Source organism: Aspergillus terreus, genomic scaffold (genome assembly GCF_000149615.1).
Source record: "Aspergillus terreus NIH2624 scaffold_7 genomic scaffold, whole genome shotgun sequence".
Lineage (NCBI taxonomy): Eukaryota > Fungi > Ascomycota > Eurotiomycetes > Eurotiales > Aspergillaceae > Aspergillus > Aspergillus terreus.
This window is the reverse complement of record NT_165930.1, coordinates 699,188-714,006: the sequence shown is the minus strand read 5'-3', so window position 1 is coordinate 714,006 and position 14,819 is coordinate 699,188. Positions and strand designations below refer to the sequence as shown.

General features: G+C 58.8%; 7 protein-coding genes across 7 annotated transcripts; 4 read left to right on the top strand and 3 right to left on the bottom strand.

The window, feature by feature from the left end:
• Nucleotides 1-1,697: 1,697 nt before the first annotated feature.
• On the top strand, nucleotides 1,698-3,023 carry ATEG_05185 (glycoside hydrolase family 16 protein; the record flags this gene model as incomplete). The annotated part of the gene is made up of 3 exons (XM_001214363.1): nucleotides 1,698-1,785; nucleotides 1,841-2,109; nucleotides 2,163-3,023. 3 exons carry the CDS (start codon nucleotides 1,698-1,700, stop codon nucleotides 3,021-3,023), a joined length of 1,218 nt encoding a protein of 405 aa, XP_001214363.1.
• Nucleotides 3,024-3,436: 413 nt separating this feature from the next.
• ATEG_05184 (uncharacterized protein) lies at nucleotides 3,437-4,720 on the bottom strand (the record flags this gene model as incomplete). Its single annotated transcript, XM_001214362.1, has 1 exon — nucleotides 3,437-4,720. One exon carries the CDS (start codon nucleotides 4,718-4,720, stop codon nucleotides 3,437-3,439), a length of 1,284 nt encoding a protein of 427 aa, XP_001214362.1.
• A 680-nt stretch (nucleotides 4,721-5,400) lies between these two features.
• ATEG_05183 (threonine--tRNA ligase MST1) lies at nucleotides 5,401-6,543 on the top strand (the record flags this gene model as incomplete). The annotated part of the gene is made up of 1 exon (XM_001214361.1): nucleotides 5,401-6,543. The coding sequence occupies one exon, from the start codon at nucleotides 5,401-5,403 to the stop codon at nucleotides 6,541-6,543; it is 1,143 nt and encodes a 380-aa protein (XP_001214361.1).
• A 586-nt stretch (nucleotides 6,544-7,129) lies between these two features.
• ATEG_05182 (putative C6 transcription factor) lies at nucleotides 7,130-9,179 on the top strand (the record flags this gene model as incomplete). The annotated part of the gene is made up of 5 exons (XM_001214360.1): nucleotides 7,130-7,163; nucleotides 7,242-7,290; nucleotides 7,383-7,870; nucleotides 7,922-8,708; nucleotides 8,759-9,179. The coding sequence occupies 5 exons, from the start codon at nucleotides 7,130-7,132 to the stop codon at nucleotides 9,177-9,179; spliced, it is 1,779 nt and encodes a 592-aa protein (XP_001214360.1).
• Nucleotides 9,180-9,784: 605 nt separating this feature from the next.
• Nucleotides 9,785-10,405, bottom strand: ATEG_05181 (uncharacterized protein; the record flags this gene model as incomplete). The annotated part of the gene is made up of 1 exon (XM_001214359.1): nucleotides 9,785-10,405. One exon carries the CDS (start codon nucleotides 10,403-10,405, stop codon nucleotides 9,785-9,787), a length of 621 nt encoding a protein of 206 aa, XP_001214359.1.
• Nucleotides 10,406-11,028: 623 nt separating this feature from the next.
• On the bottom strand, nucleotides 11,029-12,773 carry ATEG_05180 (putative MFS quinate transporter; the record flags this gene model as incomplete). The annotated part of the gene is made up of 4 exons (XM_001214358.1): nucleotides 11,029-12,125; nucleotides 12,155-12,223; nucleotides 12,283-12,636; nucleotides 12,695-12,773. 4 exons carry the CDS (start codon nucleotides 12,771-12,773, stop codon nucleotides 11,029-11,031), a joined length of 1,599 nt encoding a protein of 532 aa, XP_001214358.1.
• A 324-nt stretch (nucleotides 12,774-13,097) lies between these two features.
• On the top strand, nucleotides 13,098-14,089 carry ATEG_05179 (putative TIM barrel metal-dependent hydrolase; the record flags this gene model as incomplete). The annotated part of the gene is made up of 2 exons (XM_001214357.1): nucleotides 13,098-13,118; nucleotides 13,163-14,089. The coding sequence occupies 2 exons, from the start codon at nucleotides 13,098-13,100 to the stop codon at nucleotides 14,087-14,089; spliced, it is 948 nt and encodes a 315-aa protein (XP_001214357.1).
• Between the last annotated feature and the right edge of the window lie 730 nt (nucleotides 14,090-14,819).

Here is a 14,819-nt window from a genome sequence, read left to right as displayed (position 1 = left end):
GTCCAATTAATTGTGATTGATTGCCCCAACATCCCAAACAAGCATGCCGTGCGGGGTAGGCGGTGAGCAATGACATAAGCGGTTTCCCCAGAGTAGCCGAGTGGGAGCGAGCACGTGGTCGGAGCGTGGTTTCTCCGGAGCGGAATGTCGGCCGTTCGAGCCTCGTGGCCAGCGTTGCTTTTGTTGGCTCTTCGTGAAGGGGTCTACTCCGTACTCCGGTAAACCTGGACGCCACCTCGGAAAGACAGTCACTTGTTGATGACACCCCCGGTTTCACAACCGACAGCCACCCCATCCATCCCCGGTGGCTGGTTACCAGGTTACCATCCCCATTGTTTCGCATGTATCACTTCCTCCCTGTCACCCCCCTGTCAACTGTCCTTCCTCCAGGACCAAGTGGAGTAGTCGCTTACTCCGTACTACTAGTTACTCGCTCGGCTCCAGGATGTCAGTGGCAAGCCCATCTGAGACATCGTTAGCTCCGACCGCAGGACGCTAGGGCCTATCGCTCGCTTTGCACCATCATGTGCCGCGGAGGTTGCCTAAACCGTGCATGTCCATTAATTGCAGTTCCTTGGGAAATGTCTTGGAAAGTGGGCTACCCATCCATCTGTCGACTGCTGATGTCCTGGGGAAAATGAGAGGGTCAGCACAGGGAGACCCGTGGCTCCCCCGTGTTTCGTGCATCCGCCAGCCCAGGCTGCGACAATTCCCTGACGTGATCAGCAGATCGACCTGCTTCCTCCCGCCTGTCCACGACCCTTCGATCGACCGAGTTGACGACTCCTGCAGTGGCAAAGGACTGTTTCCCCTGGCGGCCCCTTGGCGCAATCTCGCCGACTCTCTTGGCCCCGGAGGAGTCACCGTCGCTAAGTCGGAGCGAAATTGGATAGGTTCTCAGATGGCCTTCCTGCCACATCTCAATCCTCCGACCAAGAATAGGTCAGGACGAATAAGCGAGCAACCTGGGTTCGTGTCAGATGCAACCCTGGGACCACACCCCGGCTGAGCCCCGGTTACATAGTCCGGACGCAGCGAACGCTAGGGGGGGCTGTACATAGGCGCCGCGGCACAAGCTTTTGGTGTCCCCTCTCACTGGTGGAGCAGTCAATAGTCTGTCCTCATTTTTCCATCCCCAGGCACCGATAGGGGATAACACGATCCTCCCGGCCGACGCTGAGGTCCAGTCGGTGGGCCTGACCGTGGAGAGCGCGGACCATCAGCGCCTATCATCGTGATCAGTCCATGCGACGAGGCTCCAGTCATGGTTCCACCCGATCGGGGTCGCTCTCTTATCCTTTCCGTTTCCTTCAATCAATTTGTCTCGCTTGTGACGCATTGCCAGCCTCTCCAAGTAGTATTCTAGAGGTTGGACCAGCCGACTGCGCCTCCAATAATGCCAGCCCATTCGGCTCCAGCCGAGGATCCTCAGGGGACCGACCGACTTTTTTTTCCCTTAATATATTCCACGACGCCGTCATCAGTGCAACTTCCTTCACTTCCTGTCCCCCAGCATCAGTGTCATCATTGCGTTGCGACCGCGCATTCCTTTCCAGTCCCGTTTGGCCTCGGTCTTTTCTGTCCTTTGTGCCACTTTCGTTCGACCTCGTCGGCTTCTTTTAAGCGATCAGGTCCCTCTGGTCGATTTACCCTCATTCTCTGGTCGCGCACTCCACTCGTTGGTCCTGTCCAGCATCATGTACTTCAAGTACGCCACCGCGGCCATTGCGGCCGTCCTTCCTCTCTGCTCTGCGCAGACCTACAGCGACTGCAACCCTCTTGAGAGTATGTGCTTTCCCAGTGATATGCTTGCCGTCGCCGCTACTAACAACCCGTCCAGAGACTTGCCCGGCTGACAAGGGCCTGGCGACCTCGTCTTTCAGCTCTGATTTTCACAATCTGGACGGATTCAAGACCACTGCTGGAACCGTCAACACTGGCCCCAACGGAGCCGAGTTCACCATCAACAAGAAGGGCGATGCTCCCACCATCGATACCGACTTCTACTTCCTCTTTGGAACGGCTGAGGTGGTCATGAAGGCTGCCCCGGGAACCGGTATTGTGAGCAGCATTGTCTTGGAGTCGGACGTCCTCGACGAAGTTGATTGGGTACGTTTCTTTCCAGAGCTTAGTCTTCCCGTCCTTTACTAACTCCACTATAGGAAGCTCTCGGGGGCGATAATACCCAGATCCAGACCAACTACTTCGGCAAGGGTGACACCTCGTCGTACGATCGCGGTACCTACGTGGGCGTTGCTGGTGGGCCCCAGAACGATTTCCACACCTACACCGTGAATTGGTCCAAGGACCAGATCCAGTGGTTGATCGACGGCAACGTGGTGCGCACGCTGGCCTACAACGACGCCAAGGGCGGCTCTCGCTTCCCGCAGACCCCCATGCGTCTGAGACTGGGCATCTGGGCCGGTGGTGACCCGGACAACGCCCAGGGCACCATCGAGTGGGCCGGCGGTGTCACCGACTACAGCCAGGCGCCCTTCAGCATGTACGTCAAGTCCGTGCGCATCGAGAACTCCACGCCGGCCGAGTCCTACACCTACTCCGACAACAGCGGCTCCTGGCAGAGCATCAAGACCTCCGGCGGTACCGGCGGCACCTCTTCGTCCTCTTCGTCCTCTTCCTCCACTTCGGAGAGCAGCACTTCCTCGAGCTCCTCCAGCTCCAGCTCCAGCTCGAGCTCCTCCTCCACCGAGTCCTCGACGGAGGCGACCACCTCTGCCCCGACCACCACGACGGCGGGCTCCACCACCGCCTCTGGCCTCACCACCGCGCCCTCCACCTCGGGCACCGGCGCTGGCTCCGCCACGGGCGGTGGCTCCAGCGCTGCGACGGGCGGTGCCGGCGGTGCCGGCGGCTCGGCCACTGGTGGTGGTTCCAGCTCTGGCACTGCCGCGGCGACCAGCGCCACTCCCAGCGTGTTCGACGGCGCGGCGTCCTCTCTCTCACGCTCTTCCATGGGCGCTGCGACGGTCTTTGGATTCATTACCGCGATGCTGCAGCTGTAAGGAGCCGTGGCAGCGGGCTTGAATTAGACCGCCTTGCGCTTTTGCTTTTGCGTTTGCTTCTTCTTTCCTGGCATGGGGGCTTTCGCTTTTTCTTGTACTTTTTATTTCACTCCTTTTCCCCGGAAGTACATATGAACATGAATGTTGAATGCAGCGGCTCGCTGCGCAGTTTGGATTTGATGCTCTACGATGGAATTATTTGTTACGGTCGGTTTACACGCGCTGGAAGGATTCGCTTGGACGATAGACGCGATGAGCTATGGCTCATCGCGTCTGGAATAATAATAATAAATCACTCACATTACCATGTCCAATATGACCTGCGTAAAGACCCACACAAACGTCAGAAAGACTCCGAGGCATCCATCATAGCACGTTAGTTACATAACCGGTCGTCATCATTAAGTGTCAGACTACATTCCTCGCCTCCCTTGCAGAGCTTGCAGCCGATAAGATAGGCTTCGCACGGCATCCGCGACGGGGCGATGTTGCGCCGCGGCATGCTGGAAGACCCTCATAATCGGCGGACTGGCGGACGCACGCTCCGCAGACAACGCCCCCGGAACAAACTCCTCGACCACTCTCCACCATCCCCGCCCGGCGCGGGCCTCGCCCTCGGGATGTCGCGCCCCGCCAGCGGAGCCAAAAGGCCCCGAGGAATGCCGCTCGAGCACGCCCGCAATCGAATCGAGATGGTCCTCCAGTCGCGCCAGGTCGGCGCCCAGCGCGTCGGCCTTGGACTGCATGCGCGCCGTCAGCTGCTCGAGGTACTGCTCGCGGCGGCGCATCTGCGTGGACAGCCGGGCGTCCTGCGCGACGGAGTGGTCGTCACCGGCGGGGGCAGGGGCGGTGACGACGAGGTTGTCGACGGCGGCGCGGATGTCGGCACGCAGCGAGTCGAATTTGCGGGTCGCCGCGCGCGTGGCCTGCCAGCAGCCGTCGAATTCGAGGTCCAGCTCGTGGTGGGGGACGGCGGGGGCGCGGTGGTGGAGGTCAGTCTGGAGATCGCGGAGGCGAGATTCGCTGTGTTTGAGCGCGTGGGCGAGGGGCTGCATTTCCTGGAGGGCGGCGTTGAGCAGGGATTCGAGCTGCGTTTGGGCGGAGAAGACGGTGTTGTGGCGTGGCGATGCGGGTTTGCTGTGCAGAGCGTCGTGCGCAGACGGCACGGGGGGGATGCAGCTGGTTGGGTAGAGGGTAGAGAGGGCGTCGATGGCGCAGAGGGTCTGGTACTGTTGGACCAGTTCAGGGAGGACGAGGAGGTGTGCGATCGCGGCGAGGAGGACGAGATTGATCAAGGTGCGGAGGGACCTTTCGGCCAGGTTGGAGAGCGGGAGAGTATTGGGAGTGGGCTTGGGCCGGTCGTCGAACTCGGGCGTCTTTGGTGTAGGCCGTTTCTGTGTCGCGGGAGCTCTGGGCTTTTGCGACGTGGACTCGCGCGATGTGTGTCGCTTCCTGACCGTGGGACTCACCCAGGAGGCTTCGGAGATGGGGGCTTCGTAGATAGAGGGCATGATGAGCTCTGGGCCGGACAAGGAGGAGGCGGAGGTTGTCATGGAGTCTGTGGCCGTACTTCGTTTGCAATCGGGGCTTGATTGGGATGATCGTGGGCGCTCATCTTTCGGGATGTATGAGGACGCGACAACCCAAGAGTCGCCCAGGGCGGGACGATCCCCAGGGCGAGGGGCGGCTGTGGACATGATATTGGATTCAAGGGCGGTGGCACGAGAGAGGGACCGAACTCTGCATTGAGGATGTGTCGCATGTAGACGACACGAGGGGAGGTATAGATAGAAGGGATGTTTGGAGCCCTTCAAGTATGGCGGGGAGATCACGGGAACGTTAAGCCCGATCGGGCCGATCATCACGGGACAACCATCGATCTAAATCATTTTTTGATGCTCTGCTCCGAGTCCGCCTCATCCTTGCGATCCTCCATTCTCACGCCATGCGCCGACTAAACCCTTCGCTCTTCCGATACCCACCCTTTGCCCGAACCTGTCGATCTTCTCGCACTCCGCCTTTTCCCAGATTGCGGCGACAATGGCTGTCCTCAACCCCGTCGCGTCCCTGTTCCTGCTCCGAACCGCACCCTGAACAACCACCGACATCCTCCTCCACCCCGTCCACCGATTATCGAACCCTCGGAACGGCCCAGGATCTGTTCACCACCTCCGTCTACAGCCCGGGGTCGCCGCTCTTCCTCCCCAATGGCACCCATGTCATCAACAAACTCATTACCTTTCTCCGCACGCAATATCTCCAGTACGGGTTCCGCGAGGTCCTCACGCCCACGATCTATAAACGCTCGCTATGGGAAGTATCAGGGCACTGGCAAAACTACAAGGATGACATGTATGAGGTGCGCGGTCGCGGCGCCATGGGCGAGACGGACGGAGAAGCGGGCGAGGACGAGTCGTACGGACTCAAGCCAATGAACTGCCCGGGCCATTGCCTCCTGTTCAAGTCGCAGAACCATTCCTACCGCGAGCTCCCCATCCGCTACGCTGATTTCAGCCCACTGCACCGCAACGAGGTGTCTGGGTCGTTGAGCGGGCTCACCCGCGTGCGCCGCTTCCACCAGGACGACGGCCACATCTTCTGCCGACCGCAGCAGATCAAAGGGGAAATCGCATCGGCGTTAGGGTTTGTGGACATGGTTATGACGACGTTTGGTCTGGGACCGTATCGGCTGGTGCTGTCGACCCGTCCGGAGAAGGACTTTATCGGGAGTCTGGCGCTGTGGGACAGCGCGGAGGCCCAGCTGCGCGAGGCGCTGGACAGTACGGGACGAGAGTGGGCGATGAACGAGGGCGACGGGGCGTTCTACGGGCCCAAGATCGACATTCAGCTACAGGACCAGACGGGGAAATACCACCAACTGTCAACGATCCAGCTGGACATGAACCTGCCGCAGCGGTTCGGGCTGGAGTATCAGGTGGCCGAAGGGGAAGAGGACTACAACCCGGCGACTCCAGGACGCGCGACGCCCGTGCTGGTTCACCGGGCCAACTTTGGGTCGCTGGAGCGGTTTCTGGCGTTGTTGATCGAACAATACGCCGGTCGCTGGCCGTTCTGGCTTTCCCCCCGCCAGGGAATCATCCTGACCGTGAACCAGGACGAGGCGGTGGTGCAACAGGCGCAGGAAGCGGCCGGGATGATCTCGGGGTTTCGCGCGCTCCGGCCGGGCGATGGGACCCCCACGCCGTTGTCGTCGGTGGATTCAACGTTTCTGATCGATGTGGATACCAGCAGTACCACTCTGGGGAAGAAGATCCAGCGGGCCAAACAGATGAAGTACAACCTGATCTTCATCCTGGGGCCCAAGGACGTGGCGCAATCGCGCATCACGATGGACGTGACAGGACAGCTGCAGAGCGCCGTAGCGGGACATGCGACGAAGACGCAGGAGATTCTGACACGCCGGGTGGGGGAGGCAGCGCTGCAGAAACCACGGGCGATTGGACTGGCGGTGGACGGGGTGCACGGGCTGCTGCAAGAGCTGGCGTCGGGATTTGTGTAGATTGATAGATACCGGTAGATAGCACCAAGTGGAGAGGAAGTATCGCCGAAGTTCCCCCTAGGGCCCCATGTGGCGGGCACTTTTAAGCTTAATCTGGGCGTGTTATAGATGGAGCTCTTCCTCAAAGCAGTATTCGCCACCGATCAATGGGCCGCGTCCATGGGCCTGATAGGTGAGGATCCAGAAGAAGCTTCGTTTTGCGCCCCACGATGGGCTCTTTTCTGCGGATGACTATGAATCGAGTAATCCAGTGTTCCCCCCCCCCCTTCTCCTTCTCCTGCTCCTTCTCCTCTTCTCTACTACTGTCTCCTCCTCATCAGTCTTCCTTTTCTTTCCACCCCCCATGGCGCCGTCGCGCTTCTCTTCGGCCGTCTTCCGTCTCCTCGCTTCCTCTCTCTCTGTGTCTCCCTCTCCCTCTCCCTCTCCCTGACCCCGTCCCTGTCCCTGTCCCTATCTCTCCGCCTACTCCCCGGTATGGCCGATGTGCCCTTGAAAACGAATCTTCCGCGAAAAAGCGCCTTCTCGTGTGAGGCTTGTCGCAAGCGCAAGGTGGGTTTTTTTTTTTTTCCTACTTCCCCTCGTCTTCATGTGGCCGCACTCGGATGCTTTCCGAGATAAGGGTTGGGTCGAAAATAGAATTTCCACGTGGAAAAAGCATCCGAGATCGATCGGGCGATCGGGAGGCTGACCTCGTGCAGGTCAAATGCAACGGAGCCAGTCCGTCGTGCTCACGCTGTGCGGCGCGTGGTGAGACCTGCGTCTATAGCTTGTGAGTCTTGTCGAAGCGTCTTCTCTTGCGTCTGCCGATCCGATCTAACCGGACCGCCCCGGAATCCCAGGGCTCCAACGCTTTCCTACACAAAGCAGTTAGAAGCCCGCGTCGCTCAGCTCGAAGCCGCCCTGTCCAATCTGCGAAATCCGTCTTCGTCCTCCGACGTATATCCCCGCCACGATGCCTCTCCCGCCTCCACCCGGGAATCCAGCTCCAAGAGTCCCGGCGGACGGAGTCGCGTGAAGGAGGAGGACGAGAACAAGGCCAATCTGTCGAATTTCGAGGGCTTGAATGTCGAACATGATGGTCGCATATCTTTCCACGGGCCGACCAGTCTGTTCCAGCTCCCTAGTGGTGCATTGACCGAAGCCTCTTCCACTTCGCATCTGGGCATGCAGTTGGAGACTCGGAAAGAACGGCTCATCAACAATGCGTGGCGTGAACGCGCGTACGAACAGATGGCCACGATGCCGGAACCCTTTCAGTATTTGCTGGACTCGCACTGGTGCTGGATCCAACCTTTGTTCAACTTTGTTTATCGACCGGCGTTTACACGTGTGTTCTCTTCGACCGTCCCCTCAGCTCTATACGTACTGACAATCATAGGCGACATGAAAATCAACGGCCCTTACTATTCCGATGCCCTTCTCCACGCTATCCTCGCCCACTCGGTCCGATGGTGCAAGTCGGAGCCTCGGATCGGCCCGATCCTGGAGCAGTTCGATGGCGGTGCCGACTTCTCCCATCGCGCCGTGACCGGTCTCTATGACTCGCTAAAAGTGGGCCACGTCGACATCCCCACGATCCAAACGCTCCTGTTGCTCAGTGCGAAGGAATGTGGCCGCGGCAACCGCACGCAGGCGTGGTTATATAGTGGAATGGCGTTCCGACTGCTCGATGACCTGGGCATCTCGATCGACAGTCGCACATATTCCGACTCGGCTCATCTGAACGATGAAGACATTGAGGTCCGGAACCGACTGTTTTGGAGCTGCTACTTCTGGGACAAGCTGGTGTCGCTGTACTTTGGTCGCTCGCCAACTATGCAGCACTCCTGCGTGAGTCCCCCGAGAACCATCCTCGACGACACGGCAGAGGTCGAGATTTGGACCCCCCACGGCGTCGACTTCCCTGAAGGTACCCATTATCCGCCGAGTCAGGCTCATTCGACTTCATGCTTTATGAAGACGTGCGGGCTGGCGGAGATCCTCAACCAGATTTTAATCCATATCTACGACCCTATCCGACAGGTGTCGGAGGCAGAGTTCCATGACTGCGTCCGCGAACAGGCCCAGAACCTGGAAGGGTGGTGGGAGGAGTTACCGCCGTATCTGAAGATGATACCCGCCGATCTTCCTCCGTATTCCCCTCCAGGTCATATTGTCATCTTAAAGTATGTTGTGCGATACGTTTCTGGTGATTGTCTTTCTAACGCAATTGCAGTTGCCTATACCATACTGTCAACATCCTCCTCCATCGCCCCATCCTCTGCTCCAAGAAGAACCGCGAGTCATACGAGAAAAGCCATCTCGTCCAGTGTATGACGTCTGCCACCGCCATCCTCTCTATCTTCGACCTGTATCGTCGCACGTTTGGCGACAGCCATGTAGTGCTCTCCGTGGCCTACGGTATCTACACCGCGGCCTCGATCTTCCTCCTTGAGATCCAGGCGTTGAAATACGCCGCGGCGGGGACCCTCGACAAGCTCAAGTTTTGCATTTACGCTCTGGAGCGGGTCAAGGTGTCCAGCCCAGGTACGACAACACACTCTATCAACACCCATATACAACAAACTAACACGGCGTCTAGTGATCAACACTGCCCTCAGTCTTATCTACCAAGAAGTCCAAAGACTTCAAATTGACATTCACGTCGTTCTCCCCCCTCCCCAACCACAAACACAACCGTCCTCCTCCCGACCAAGCCAATCTCCTTCCCGTGCCCAACACCTCAACCCGACCTCCCGCCACGACTCCCCCGCCTCACATCACCCGCAGCAACAGCCCCCCCGGACCACGGATCCCTCTCTAACGGGCGTTCATCCGGCCCCATCCGTTCTGCCGGGTTACGCCTACCCGCCCATGGCAGACTTCAATCCCCCGCCGCCGCCGCCGCCGAACGTCTCGCATATGCCGCCCACACATCTGCTGGGCGGGATGCCGCATGCAGTGATGACCTTGGAAAACCAGGGGTCGTACGAGATCACTCCGGAGGTGTATGAGGCGTTTTCCTACGCGGAGCCGATTTCCACGAACATGACGCCTGCCTTTGATCCGGGCATGGGGTAGCGATAGTCCACAAATTATATATACCATAGGATTCAGGCATGACAGGGCATCGTTTAGCGAGGGTATATAGTCATTCCATAATATAACATGTCAAAGATCTAACATCGATAGTACCGGGTACCAGTAACCGTCCTGTGGTGCGAAGCCTTCCTATCCCACCCCCCCCCCCCAATCAAGCAACCTAAAACATGGCCGCGACAGCCAGAGCCGCCGCCGCCCCAATCGGCGCGGCCGTAATCAGCGGCTGTGCCGCGGGCAGCGCAGCAGCCGCATCAGGGGTCTTGGTCGCCGCGGGGGCTGTGAACGAGTCCACGCCGCCGGTGACCTCCAACTCATAGAACGTCACGGACTCGGTGGGGATGTTCTTTGTCGAGGACGAGGTCGAGGTCGAGTACGCGGTGGCGTCCCACGAGCCGGTGGCCGCGAAGCTGAAGGAGCAGCTAGCCGACACGGAGTACGAGGAGAAAGCGCAGTTGATGTCGCGGGTGGCGGTGACGGCGGCCGTGGCGGTGGTGCCGTAGGTGTAGACGCCGGTGAGGCTGAAGGTCGACTCGCCCTGGATCATGGTCCAGGGGGTCGCGATCTGGCAGTCGGACTTGGGGGCGCCGTCGAGACACTTGATGTGGTAGGTGGTGGCCAGGGCGTTGATGCCGGCGACGCTGGCGGCGGTGCTGTCGTAGCGGGGGATTTCGACGGTGAAGACGTCGGCGCCGAAGTAGCCGATTGTCGTTGTTTTGGCGTCGTCCGCAGAGACTGCGGTTGCGGCGGAGAGGACGCCGACGAGGAGCGCGAAGAGCTGCATGTTGGCGTCGACGTGTAGGTCGTTTCGTATGTAGCTTGCAGAACGGGATGTGGAAGGAAATCAAGATGGAAGAGGTGCGATGTCAGCGGGAGACGCTCCTTAAGAGCTCACATCTTGTGAATCATCCGGCCCTGACCAGAGGCGCAGTCCTCGAGCTACTGCTAGCGAAGGCGGGCATCACGGAAGGCTGATTGGACCTCGACGCAGCAAGAAATTGCAGCCAGGCGAAGCGAGATGTTGCCTTGTTGGGGGCCAATACTGGTCCTCAAAGTTGCGCCACATGTCTTAGTCTGGGCATGGAGTTCATGCTAGAAGCAGCCTAGTAGCACCCTTTAGTGCGTTGCTAGTTTAGAGCGCGGAACATCGGCAACGGGCCAGACCAGGACTGCACCGAGGGGTGTTGTCGCTGGCAGAAGGATCGGAGCCGCTGGACATAGTGCATGGCACTAATGGAGCAGCTTGTCTATGGCTGCAGGTGGTCGGTTCGTGCCGTTGACATGACTCAGACCAAGGAGTGGAGTTCACTGAGTCCATCGCAGAGATTGTGGAAAGTGAACCGGAGGTAGAGAATGAATGGTAACCACGTTTCACGAATCGTCCACGCACCACGCGGAGTAATCGTACTAAGTCAAGCTATCCGTCCTCGTCTTTCCGTCCGGTCCACAGGCAGACACCGTCAGAGTCGGCGATCCTGTCGCCCAGGGGCCAGACGACACCGTTGCCCGCCAGCGGAGATACCACGGCCCCTCAAACAGCTCGCCCATATACTCGATGGGCACGCCCTTGGTCTCGGGCATCCAGACGCCGAGGATCACCAGCCCCAGCACACACACGATTGACCAGAACAGATACGCGCCCCAGACATGCAGCGAGACGAACATATTCGGCGTGACCCGCACGACCGCAAACTGGAAGAACCAATGCAACGACATGCTCACCGCATAACTGACATTGCGCACGCGCGTGGGGAAGATCTCAGCGCCGTACAGATACGGAATCGTGCACAGACCAACCGACCAGCCCACGGCGTACACAAACACCGACGCGATGGCGGCATCGCTTGCCGACCGATTCGCACTACTGCCCGGCTGGAGCCCCATGTATGCGCCCATGTAGATGTGCGCTGCTAGCTGGAGAGCGAGTCCGATCAGCGCGCAGCGCCGCCGTCCCACGATATCAATCAGGCCCCAGGTAAACGCCATGGTGAAGACCAGCTTCACGACGCCGTACGCGCCGGACGAGATCAGCGACTGGCGCGTCCCGGAGATGCCCGCATACTCGAAGATGGTGGCGATGTAGTACGTGATGCCGTTGCCGCCAGTCCACTGTCCGATCGTCTGCATTACCATCAACAGCCAGAAGCGCTGGCGGTAGTTGGCGTTGGTCTGCGTCTCCTTGAACGCCTGCCAATGCGATACGGACACGAGGTCTGCGGCGCGCGCGCGCACCTGCGCGTCGATCGTCGTGAACTCGTCGTCCACGGCCGGGTCGCACGGGTCTTTACCGCGCAGGCGGGCAAGAATTGCGCGTCCCTCGGCATGACGCTGTTGTGAGACGAGGTACCGCGGGGTTTCAGGGGCGATGTACGAGGCGCAGAAGGCGATCCCCACGGGGATGAGCGGGATGGCCTGCACCAGGCGGTACTGTGTGCGGGTGGGCGCCATGTGCGCGCTGGCAGCGTAGTTGATGAAGAAGCCTGTCGCATAGTGAGTGGGGGTCCCTGCGTTGCCAGAAGAAGACTCGACATACCTAAGGTCAGCACGGCCAGTAATACCACCATATACATGCTGACCACGAGGCCGCGGGTTTTTGCAGGGGCTAGGGATGCATGTCAGCAGAGGGGTTTCACACTGGTAGCAAACAAGGGATGCACGCACCGATCTCGGACAGATACAGTGGGGTGACCACAGTGAGGGAACCAGCCCCCAGACCTCCCCAAATTCGAGAAAAAAGCAGTAAACCGTAGTTGCCGGAAGAAAAGATCTGAATTAAAAGACCAGACGCCCAAACCAGACAGGCCAAACGCCATGATCGTATGCGGCCCAGGCGGTCGTTCAGGTCCAGGGCGCACAGCGCGCCAAACGCCGCCCCCAAGACGTTGAACGAGGTGATATTGGCGGTGCGGTTGGCCAGACCGGTCTCATCATGCGTCCAGTTGGAGGCGAGTAGATTAAAGTCGGATTTGAAGGAGTCGAGCTTGACGCTGGCGCTGAAGCCGCCCTCGTCGTAACCTGGGGAGAGTTAGACAACCAACACCATATACGACGGATGGGAAACGGCATGACATACCTTTCGGAATGCTCCCGCAGGCGATGATGGCGATGACCAGGGCATAGAATGGATGGGTGGACCAGCGCGAGGGCTCCATCGCCCCTCGCGGAGACCTCCGTCGTGGGATCCAGGAGGGCACCAACGCCAATGGAGATTCGGGGCTAAAACGACAGATCTCTGAAAGCAGCAAAGTCGGATGGGGATCCGGGGAAGCGAGTGGGTATGGGAGAGATGAACGGTCAAGCGATTATGCGTGAGGAAGAAAGAGATTTTGTCGTCGGCGTGTTTGTCTCGGCCATCGTCCGTGATGACTAAATCTATACTCCTGACTTATATACCCAGTCTCTGGTAGTATACTATACTTCTCACATACTACATCTATATCTTCATCTTCATCCTCATCTATCGGCATCATGTCGCCATGACCCCCCTTCTCGCCCTCGTACGTTCCCATATCTCTCCCTCGAATCCCGCTGACATCCGCAGTCCAGGTCACTCTACCGTGCCTGGGGTCTCCCCAGACTCCATAGCACACAGAGACTCTCGTTGAAAAACAGACTCCCTCCACACACATGGGACACTCATATGCACGTCGTCGAACCACGGCGCTTCCCTATCGCAGCCGAAGCAGTCTATCAGCCCGCGGCACACCCGCTCGACGAGGCTCTCGCCTTTGAATCATCCCTGGGGATCAACAATATCGTTCTCATCCAGCCGTCCGTCTATGGCACAGACAACGCATGTCTCCTCGACGCCCTGAGGCGCATCGGGCCTGTTCGTGGACGAGGTGTAGTCGTTATCGACCCTACTGCTATTTCTTCTGACACCCTCACCACCTGGCACGCTCTCGGTGTTCGTGGCGTTCGTGTGAACCTCAAGTCTGTCGGGAAGGTGCTCAGCGAGCGAGACCTAGCAGAAACTCTCCTCCAACACGCCAAAGTCATCCAACCGCTCGGCTGGATGATCCAGGTGTACCTCCCGCTCAATATGATGCCCATGCTGGAGCGCATCGTGCCCCGACTGCATGGGACGACCGTCTGCGTCGACCATTTCGGAAGCCCCGATCTCCCCGCGTCTGGTCCTGCACCCCGGCCGCTGGATCCCTACTCCCTCCCGGGATTCACCTCGTTGATGGCGCTGCTGCGCACAGGATCTACATATGTGAAAATCTCCGCACCGTATCGACTCAGCCCGGACGGCGGGCTGCGCGACCTGGAGACGATGATCCGCGAATTTCTGCGCCACGCGCCGCACCGGGTGGTCTACGCGACGGACTGGCCGCATACACGGTTTGCGGGCGCGGACATCACCTCCTTTACGGAGCTGTGTTTGCGACTGTGTGCTCATGACCCAGCCCTGGTCGAGCGAGTGTTCCGACGGAATGCAGAGGACATGATGGACGGACGATCCTGACGCTTTGGACAAGCGAGACGATTTACGAGTCATGACAGACAGCAATCTAATGAGATAGTGCTTACTTTATTGAAAGTTACTTGTCCGGATCATCCGGCTCCCTGTCGGCCTGCTCCGACATTGTATAGACTCGGTCAGATTCCGAGGGACTCGGTGGGTTGCCGAGTCGTCGGCAAAGGTGGAGACAAGAGTGTTCAAGGCTCGATGAACCGTTCCATTGTGTTTCAGATCTTCGGTTCGTGGAGTTCGATATATACCCTGGGGATCTGTTCTAGCGTGTTCTTCGCCTGGATGGGAGACGACGGGATCCCCGCGGCATATGTGGACAGATGGATACAAATTCGCCAAAGAGTCAGTCACAAGTCACAATCGCACCGCATTCGCGCAGGGCCAGGGTTCCCAGGACTTGTTTGTGCAACTCTGTCAGGGAAAATCCGATTGAACCAAGACAAAAGACCTGTGGCAATCATACCTGATCAATCATACTACTGACGATGCATCGTGAAGTCAACAGCCCAAAAAACACCCAAAGCCAACGACGCCACGCAACAATGGGAATATCCTCGCTCCCTGAGACGATTCACGACGGAACATGTCAGGAAACAAATCACCCCATGGGCTCATCCACGGCCAGTGAGGGCGACACACGTGGCTGCCGGGGGTGGGCAAGCAAAAGCAACCGCCATCCCTAAACAACCCGTCCTGCATGATATCATGGGCAGCAACAAAG